General features: G+C 44.5%; 1 protein-coding gene across 1 annotated transcript in view; it reads right to left on the bottom strand.

Moving 5' to 3' along the window:
• Slc25a12 (solute carrier family 25 member 12) overlaps positions 1–10,631 on the bottom strand; it is an 85,823-nt gene that overhangs the window by 58,241 nt on the left and 16,951 nt on the right. The window contains exon 3 of the mRNA XM_055599999.1: positions 2,068–2,210. Within this exon, the coding sequence (XP_055455974.1) occupies positions 2,068–2,210 (143 nt within the window). The remainder of the gene's footprint in view (positions 1–2,067; positions 2,211–10,631) is intronic.

Below are 10,631 nucleotides of genomic sequence, written 5' to 3'. Positions count from 1 at the left end.
ATATATATATATATATATATATATATATATATATATATATATATATAATCTTTAAGATAGATATGTAGGTAGGTAGGTAGGTAGATAGATAGACAGATAGATAGACCAGGTCTGGAACTGGAGAGGTGGCTCACAGGTTGAGAGCACTGGCTACTCTTCCAGAGGATCCAGGTTCAATTCCCAGCACACAAAATGTAGAGAGACTCTTATTTCAATTATATATATATATATATAAACCAGGTCTCAGATCCAATGAACAACAAACATGCCAATTTTTCTAAAAGAAAAAAAAAATGCACATGTCACCCTTAAGAATTCAAAAGGAAAACTTCTAATTAAATTAATTAATTCATTCCCAAAGACCTTCTTCTAACCATGAGCAGGACTCTATAAGTGACCTGATCGGCAGCTGGGGAGCTGATCTAACATCTATAATACTAGACAGAAAGATATAACTTTTATTCAGCACCTGCTGTTACAATGATGCGACTTTCCAAGCCATTTAAAAACTCATTGATGTAACATTTGTTGAATGTCCCGAATGTCAAGCCTTGTGCCAAGTTCTATGGAGCAGAGTCTGAACTCAGAGTCAGATCTTGCAGGCGGGGACACTTGTGACGGCCTTTACAACCATTACAACGTCAACCATGACAGCTGTTGGCTGACTGGAGTGCATGAGACCAGGCGTGACCATCTCCAGCCTTTTCTAAACCTGATCAGATTTAGAGTGACGGAAACAGACTCTTCACTGTCCAGCTCTTCACACAAGCACCTCTACAGCTCTGAAAAAGATTCTGAGCCCCTTCGGGATCTGGAGACACAGCTGAAAACTGCCATAGCATACAGTCATTTCCTTTATCTAATTCAGTAAGTACTGCATTTGTCCCACAATCCAGGCCTCGAGCAATTGTACTAAAGTTAACAGCTCTCCCTGAGGAATGGACTAACTCCACAATAAAATGAATCTAGTCACTTCTCTGACTTCACATCCATACACTACCAGGGTAAAAGTACCCCAGAAGCACTGACTTGGTTTTTCTTTGTCTGGTTCCTCTCTTGAGCTTATTCTTCAGGTCAGCAACCTCATTTTATTCATGCTTATATTTAAAAAGCCCAATACTACCTGGCAAACTGTGGCGTTTAACATAATGTTTTCCAACTAAATAAGTAGAGAGATGAATACAGACCAATCTTTAAGTTCTTCATAAAGAACTGTATCCTCTAAATAGGCTATAATATACTTTTAAATTTTTTCTCTATTACCATTTGTGGCTGCTTTCTGACACATTGTAACACTAAGTGCCTGACACATTAGCAGGCACTCAGTATTTTCAAATAAATGAATACAAAAAAATAAAATTAGTTATCAGGGACGCATCCTGAGCAGATTATTCAATATAAAATATGGCTTCTTGCATGCAAATCTTTTTCAAAAAGTAAGAAATAACAACATGCATGATAACGGCAGTAAATAATACCATTTTTATAAGTTTCAAAGGAAAGATATTGATTACTATTAAAACTCCAGATACGGGGCAGGAAAGATGGCTCAGTAGTTAAGAGCACATGTCACCCTTACCGATGACACAGATTCAATTCCCAGCACCCAAATGACAGCTCACGACTGTCTGTAACCAATATGCAGAGAACTAATGCCACCTTCTGGCCTCCTGACATATCAAGTACATGGTGCATATACATACACACAGACAGAACACACATAAAAATAAGTGAATTTCTAAGCAATTCAAGATACACGCTGGTCACAGTGACGTCCCTTTAATCCCAGCACCCGGGAGACAGAAGCAGGAGGATCTCTGAGCTCAAGGCCAGTGTGGTCTGCATAATGAATTCCAGGCCAGCCAGGACTATGTAGTAAGACCTTGTCTCAAAAACAAACAAACAAACAAAACCAAAGATGATAGATAGATACAGAGATACAGAGATACAGAGATACGTGGATAGATACAACTGTAAATAGATACATAGATGATGTGAAACTTATAGTTTTACATTTTTAATAAAGTATATAGAATCGGTTTTCAGAGCATCTATAAAACGTCTTACCCATCCTTGGTTTGATCAGCTACTCCTGCCAAGAGCTGTACAATCTTTGGGTTGCTGTTTGGATCATTGTACAGGCCAAGATAGCGCTGAACAAAGTCTTCTGGGGTCATGTAATGTTCTCCATCCACCTCAGTGCTGGCATACTGAAAGATAAGGAGATAAGGTAGATTGGAAAAGTGGGATGACTCAGCATGCTCGGGTAGCTAACAGCTGTGTGGGGAAAAGTAAACCAAAGGACAGTTTTGAAATCAAGATAAGGATAATGCATGTGGCTGTTGCCTCTGGATACTGAAAATCCCAAACACCCAGGGATCAAATGAAGATCACAGTAAAGAACCAATACGTGGTCAACACTGATGAACCCTGAAAATCTGTGGGGTGAAATTAGCTGGATACCAAAGGCCCATAGTCTAGGATCCCAGTTACATAGAATGTCTACAAAGGCAAGTCCATGGATGGAAACACAGACTTGCGCCTGCCAGGGCCTGTGAGAAGGAGACAGCAGCTGACCAACCCAATGAGTGTGGGGTTTCATCTCTGCAAATGTGTTCTGGAGTTACATAACGGTCACACTGAACTAAACCCACTAGGTAGTATGCTTTAAAATGATCACAACAGAAACTTTTATATTATGTGAGTGTTTGATCTCAATTGAAAATACATATAGTGGGCCTGGAACAGTTCTGGGATTAAGAGCACTGGTTGCTCTTCCGGGAGACCTGGATTCAGTTCCCAGCACTCACGGGGCAGCTGACAGCAGTCTTTAACTCCAGTTCCTGAGGACCTAGCGCCCTCTTCTGGCCAGCTAGGGGACTGTAGCCACATGGTGCACAGAGAGCTTGCAGTCAAAACACCCACACACATAAAATAAAAATAAACAACTTTTTGTTTGTTTGTTTGGTTTGGTTTGGTCTTTTTGAGATAAGTTCTGGCTATCCTAGAACTCCCCTTGTAGACCAGGCTGGCCTTGAACTCACAGAGATCTGCCTGCCTCTGCCTCTCAAGTGCTCGGATTAAAGCCGTGCACCACCACGCCTAAATAAATGTTTAAAAACAAATAAAATAAATACATAGGGGCTGGCAAGTATGACTCAGTAGGTAAAGACACTTGCTAACGAGACTAAGAATCTGAGTTCAATTCTGGGAATCACATAGTAAGAGAGAGCCAAGTCCTAACAGCTGTCCTCTGACTTACACACACACACACACACACACACACACACACACACACAACTACACGACATGAGCTGGAGAATATAGCTTTCCTAGCACAAGTTTAATCTACAGCACTGCAAAAATAAATAAATAAACAAAAATAAAAACACCAGTAAGATAAGAAACAACGGAAGGACTGAGGAGAGTAGAAGGAAGGCCAAGGCCTGAAGGTGAGCTTGCAGACACCTCCCTTCAAGAATGTGTCAAAATGCCGTGGGCAGGTGATACACTAGCTGCCATTGAAAACAAAATCTCAGGGCTGTAGAGATGGTTCAGTGGTTAAGAGCACTGGCTGCTCTTCCAGAGGTCCTGAGTTCAATTCCCAGCAACCACATGACAGCTCACAACTATGTAACCCCCTCACACAGACACATGCAGTCAAAACACCAATGCATATAAAATAAAATATAGTATAAAGTCTTAGTTCCCCTAGGAAATATTCTTAAATTAAAAAAATAAAAATGAAATTACTGTACTCTAAAGAGACCTTCCATTATTCCAAGTTCTAGCTACTGAAGAAAAAAAGAAAAATTCTACCTCTCATGTCAAAATTTTTTGAAGTATGTTTATTGAAGAAACCCTTTATCATTTCAAGGACACAGTGCTTGGTGGCATGACCAAGCATCGTTGCCAGCAAAGAAGTAGTAAGATCAGGGAATTTCCCAAACTGGAGACTAGGTCTCATTAAATGTCAGGCCAAAAGAATAAGAAATAAAAATTTAAAAATTTTTGTTTTTAAATAAAAAAGAAAGAAAAGGAAAATCAATGTTTAAAAAAAAAATCCCACCAAGGCCTCACTCAGCCTCATAAAACTGCAGAGCAGCAGGAAAAAAAAAAAAAAAAGAATAATTCTAAAACTTCCCAGAGAGAAACAACAGGTCAGAGTAATGTATCAGGGCGACACTTGAAGACAGTGGACAGAGGCCAGAGAGAAACTATTTAAAGTAAACTAACCGAGCATCCAACGTAAAGTCAGCCACACTATTTTGAGATAGCCGTGTTCTCAACATCGCTTTTCCGCCCCCACGCTCGCTCCCTTTCCCGGGAAACTACCGACTTTTATGTTACACGGATTTGTCTACGGCACAGCGTGAGTGCGCAGTCAGGGAGCTACTTGAAGACTGTTCTCTCCTTCTCTCCACGTGGTCCCACATTTCAAACCCAGGTTCCCCAGCTTGGCAGGCAATGCTTTCACCAGCTCTGCGCTCTCGCTTAGGATCCAGAGGCAGGCGGTCCAGAGGAAACGGGCAAGGGCAACATCACCCACCCAGGCCCACGACGCTGTAGCCCTGGAGGTTAGTTACCCCTGACCGGGGCGGACAGACAGCTGTGGGAAGCAAAACCACCGAGGAAAACCAAGGACCAGACTGCGCTGGGCACAGCCTTAGGAGGAAAGGGATGCCGGGAAGAACACAGGCCTGCTCAAAGGCCACTTCCTCACGGAGACCTGCCTTTACCACCTAACACTCCAGCTAAGCGCCTATACCCGGACCCCATACCCTTCCGTAGCTGTTCTTCCCTTTCACGCATATTCCCTTCCAGCACTGCATTTCCCTACCTCCCACCCAAGCTATCAGAGGAGAATCTTTGCCTAGTTTGTTCCCTAACAGGCCCCTAGAAACAAAAACAGTGCCTGCTACGTGGTAGGCACTCAAAAGAGAAAATTCATTAAATTAATCAATCAGTAGTAGGTGCACAAACAAGCAAACAAAAATTTGATAATCTTTAACTAGGAAAACGGTTTTTCTTTTGTTTTGTTTTGTTTTTTTGTTGGACAAAATAGGAAATATCAAAATCTATGACTTGAGTTGGGGAGCGGGGTAGAGGCTCACGTCTGTAATTCCAACACTCAGGAGGCTGAGGCAGGGGATCACAGGGTATTTGAGACCAGCCTTATCACCAAACCGTTGACAGTCTGAGTTCAATCCCTAGAACCCACGTGGTGGAGAGAACAGTCCTGTAAATCGTCTTCTGGCCTCGAGCACACGGTGCGCCCATGCCACATGCACGTGTGAAAGGACACACACTAAATGCCACACAGCTTTAATTTCAGCATTTGGGAGGCAGAAGCAGGTGGATCTCTATGAGTTCGAGGCCAGCCTTACTGGTCTACAGAGCGAGTTCTGTGTAGCCAGGGCTACACAGAAAAACCCTGTCTTGATAAATTAATCAATTAATTTGTTTGTTTGTTTGTTTTAAGCCAGGCATGGTAGCACACACCTGAAATCCCAGCACTTGGGAGGCAGAGGCAGAATCAGGAGGATCATCCCTAGTTCAAAGCCAGCCTGGTCTACATGACAAGATCCTGTCTCAAACGAACAACCAAAAAAGCACAGCTTAGCTCTTAATAAACAGTATTTGCAGTCAGAAGGATGTTGATGCCGAATAATAATGAAACATTCTAACAGTTTGGGAAGAATAGAGGAGAAACCTGAAAGCATTAGAAGGAAGCTTGCCCAGCTAGCCACAAAGCCCTGGGCTCCAGCCCTGGTATGGAAGCAAAGAGAACGGCCTACAGACAGCAGCATAAAAATATAAAAGGAAATACCAGAATGGATGCTAAAGGAGGGTGGTGAGATTGCCTCTGGAGAGTGAGGTGAGGAGGAGGATCAGGGTCAAGTGTGTTGGTTTGCTCTTCAGTTAACCATTTCAAATACCTGTAAACTGAGAAAACCAAGCCCTCTGTCCTTTCAGCCGGGAGGGACTTAAAACCATAAATGCTTCCTTTGTCTTATTCTGAAAACATCAGAGGGCGCAGCAAGTGCTGTGTTAACTTGTAAAACGAGGAGCCTAAGGTGAACCTTCTTCCTGGCTGGTGCTATCTGAAGCACCACCAGCCTGGCCACATGACTGCAGAAGCCGTTCCTGAAGGAGTCTTGTGTTTTCACCCTGGCTCTGCTACAAATCAGCTCATGTGAGTCCTCAGAACAAGCTCCTCCTTTTCCTAGGACTCTGGATCGCGCGCACTTCTGTGCGATGAAGATAAAGCAAATCTTGGATGCATTGAAAGAGTGGTTCTATAAGCAAAGGATCAAAAACAAAAAAAGCAAACCAGGAAATGGCCCAGCAAGCTACTGCTCTTGCAGAGGACCTGAGTTCAGGTGGCTCACAAATGACTGTCACTCTAGCTCTGGAGGTTTCCAAGGCCTCTCTTCCCTCCTCACACACTCACATTCACAAACAGGTTACCCCAAACACACACACACACACACACACACACACACACACACACACACACACACACACACGGTTAAAAATAATGAAAATCAACCTTACAAACAGAGCAGACTGAAATATCAGGACATGAATTCTAGACGTTGATAATAGTGAGCGTGTTCTTCCAGTTCTTGTACACACACCCCTTTTCTCATTTTCATTTGGCTTAACGGGACACGTGGATATTTTCGGTTGTTTCTGTTTTTGAAACAGGGTCTCCTATATTCTTGGCTGGCTTCAAACTCACCGCGACTTAACTTCTGATCTGCCTCCCTCCACCCTCCATCCCCCCAATCCCACCATTCCCACCCTCCCACCCACCCCCGGCTCTGGGACTGCGCGCATCAGGTAGCTTGCTGAACATCAGACCAGGGCTTAAGGCAAAGCTGTGCAAGCACTCTGCCGAGGGGCTCCGTGCTCAGTCCCTGCACAGGTTATAGGAAGAGCACAGAGTCAGCAGAGCAGCAGTGGAGAGAGAGAGAGGCACTGTAGTCACGGGGACATCTGGAGTGGCCAGGGAGGTCGATAAACAGAAATCTGATAGCAGAATTGAAGGAGCCTAACAAGTCAGCCACCAACCGGAATGTGGCTGCCAAAAAGGGCGTAAAAAGTAAACCAAAGCAGAGTGCACGGTGAGGGCAGGTGGAGTGGGGCGGGCAGGAGAGAGCGCAATCTCTGACTTCAACCTGGGGGATAACGGTAGAGATGAGAAAAATCTTTGTTCCTTTCTGGGAGAGGGATTAACTGGGAAGAAAAAAATAGAAATAAAGAGAGTTTGGGGCTGGGGGACATGAGTCACAGGAACAGCATTTACACAGCATGAAGGAGGCCCTGGATTTGATTCCTGACACCACCAAATGGGGGGTGGGGAGCACAGGACGGACAATACTCTCTGTCTTAAGCATGTAAATGTGTTCTCTCTTCCTGTTTAAGAAAAAAAAAAAAGCCACGAGAATGAGAGAGTGGATGGGAAGAGGAATACTTCAGGAGACAGCTCAGAGGGTGGCAGTGCTTGCAATACGAGTGTGAGACCTGAGTTCAAATCCCTAGCACCCATATAAACAGCCAAGGGTAACCATGCAAGGGTCTGTAGCCACAGCGCTTGGGAGGCAGAGACAGGAGGATTGCTGGGACTTGCTCACTGCCAGTCTCCCTCCAGCTTCAGTGAGAGAAGCTTCACAGACGCTCTCACAGGCACCGCCATTCTTACCCCACAGTGAACGGACACCACACACACAAATATGGAGAGAGAAAATGAGCAGACGGATGGGTACAAACTGAGTACCTCAAAATTCCTGGGGCCAGCAGTGTTTCGCTTTGTTTCGAGACAGAGTTTCTCTGTGTAGCCTTGGCTATCCTGGAACTCATTCTGTAGACCAGGCTAGCCTCAAACTCACAGAAATCCACCCGCCCCTGCCTCCCACATGCTGGGAGTAACTTGGCAAATAGAAGTATTTTTAATTTCAGATTTATTTTTAGAATACATGCACACGCTAATGAGGACTCTTTTTACTGCTGTCCTTTTTGTTGGTTTGTTTGATTTTTTTTTTTTTCTTTTTTAGACAGGGTCTCTGGTAGTCTAGGCTGGTCTCCTGTGCAATAGGAGCTAGTCTTGAATGGATCCTCATGCCCCTGCCTCCCTCCCTGGGTTACAGACACTGCCACACCTAGCTCCTTAAAGAGATATCTAAGCACAAAGTTCCATTGCTTCATTGTTTCACGCATACTCTGGAGGTTTAAATGAGAAATGTTCCTAATAGTCTGGGGCACTTGGCCACTTGGTCCCTAGTTGGTGGCTGTCTGGGGAAGTTTCGTAGTCCAGCCTTACTGGAGGAAGTGTGTCCCTGGGGGCGGGACTTGAAACTAAAAGCTTCCCATCACCCCCTGTTCCCTCTCTATGCTCCCTGCTGTGTTTGAAGCTGTGACCCTCAGCTTTCTCCTCACGCAGAAATATCTGCTGCTTGCTACCATGCCTCCCTGCCACAACGGACAGCTCCATCTGGAACCAGAAATCCAAATAAAGTTTTTCTTCTAGAAGTTGCTTGAGTCACAGTGTTTTATCCCAGCAACAGGAAAGAAACGCACACATCTTTCTCCACTTGGTCTGAAGGTGACATTAGCACATTTTTTTTTTTTACATTGCGCCATAATATAAGGTCCAAGCACAGAATTTTCTACATAGATTATCAAATCAGTACTCAAAAACTTGTATTCTGAAGCATTTCAGAGCCCACCGTTTAGGGATAGCAATGTTCAACCTACACACAAAGGTACAGTGAAGAAAGTGTGACTGAAAATGGTCTTTTAGACCAAGTTACAGAAGGGAAGGCTGTGAAAGCTGAACAGATAATAGGAGGTTTGCCATATTGTCAAGAATTTTAGAGAAGGGAGAAACTATCCATGTGCTGTTCAGGTGGACGAAGGTGGAGGACATGACCGACAAGGAGACCACGTAGAGTCCATTTTACAGATCCAGTGAGAGTCCCTGAGGCTGTCAGGAAAGTGGGGAAGCAAAAAGAAGAAATCCCCAGCGTCCAGCACTGCCAACAAGTAGATGCTGATTTCTCAAGAGCAAGGAGGAAACACAAACTTCTCAAGAGCCAGGAGGTAACAGCATGTCAGGTCGTTAGTAACAATTTACTTGCCCAGCCTTCTGGTTGAGAGGTGGTTGTACTCCAGTGCCTGAGCCAGGCCACCGGGACAAGCACACGGCCCACCCAGAACCCACAGTGAAAGGAGGTGGCACCCAGGATCCCCCTGACTTTAAAACCCAGGAAACATCAGCATGAGCACAAGCTACCGAGGACACAGCAGCCAAGGAAAACAAATGCTTTTGCTGCCCTTTGCTGACACGGGTCTTGCTAGTCCCTACCATTATAAATGATGCCTGAGAACAACTCCCCCTCAGGAACTCTGCCAGCCTCTGCCCCAACTCTTCCAGTCTGCTTTAACTTGATTTTAACTGAGAGACAGAGTGGATAGCTGAAGGGGGGAGAAAAAAAAATCCTCAGTCTTCTTGGTCTTCAGGAGTCAGTACTAGACTTCCACAGAAAGCAGTGAAGTAATTAACCCATTAAATGAGAGGCAATTACTTGGCAATGCCAGGAAGCCTGTTCCCTGAGCAGACACAACCAAAGAGAGTTCTGAATGGAAAGTAGAAGCTACCCAGAGCTGGTTAAAATGCTAAAATGAATTAGCTATTACATTAACAGGGAAGAGCTGGCACCACAAAAGTGGGTGCTACCGGAGCATGGGGGCAGTTCTGCGGTAGGAGAGCTCACACCTGGTGTGATCAGCACCCAGGTCCAGGCCCTGAACCACACACACACACACACACACACACACACACACACCTTTTTTTTTTTTTACATTCATGCCTTTATTTACATGTGAAAGAGGGCACATGTGCCACAGCACACACTTGGAAGGCAGAGGGCAACTTTTGAGGAATTCGTCCTTTTCCTCTGCCGCATGAGTCCCAGAGATCAAGTTCAGGTCATCAGGCTTGACAGCAGGTACTTTTAAAATCTGAGCCACCTCACCAGACTATACACCCGTAAGTCATTAGAGGATCGGGTTGTGCTTGGGTACAATCCTCGGCAACAAAATAAAAGCGAGGTGTGTGTGTGTGTGTGTGTGTGAGAGAGAGAGAGAGAGAGAGAGAGAGAGATGTGCTTAAAGTATTTTTAAAATGGTTTTAAAAATAAGTATGAACCATTTCTTTTAAGTAACTTCCTGCTAACGCTTCTTTTAATTTGGCTGCTAACAGCAGAGTTTACTTTGAGTTATTAGTTTTTCTCTTGGTGTTCCAAGACAGGGTCTCATGAAGCCCATGTCAGCCTGGGACACGCTATGTAGCCAAAGATGACCCTGAACCCCTTCATTTTCCCGTCCCCACATTCCCAGAGGAGACTGCACACAGGTTCCACTGGGCCTGGTGATAATGCTGCACACAGATTTATTTGTTTGTTTGTTTGTTTGTTTTGGGAGTAAAGATAGTTTGTTCTTGAGCTTACTTTTACGCCTCCCACTAGGGAGCTTGAGGGCCAGGCTGAGCTGTACTGTGAATAAGATCCTGTCTGAAATACACACACACACACACACACACACACACACACACACACACACACACA

The sequence above is a fragment of the Psammomys obesus genome, unplaced genomic scaffold, assembly GCF_907164565.1.
Source record: "Psammomys obesus unplaced genomic scaffold, mPsaObe1.curated_primary_1811, whole genome shotgun sequence".
Lineage (NCBI taxonomy): Eukaryota > Metazoa > Chordata > Mammalia > Rodentia > Muridae > Psammomys > Psammomys obesus.
Note: the sequence above shows the minus strand (reverse complement) of the source record. Positions and strands in the feature narration are given on the sequence as shown.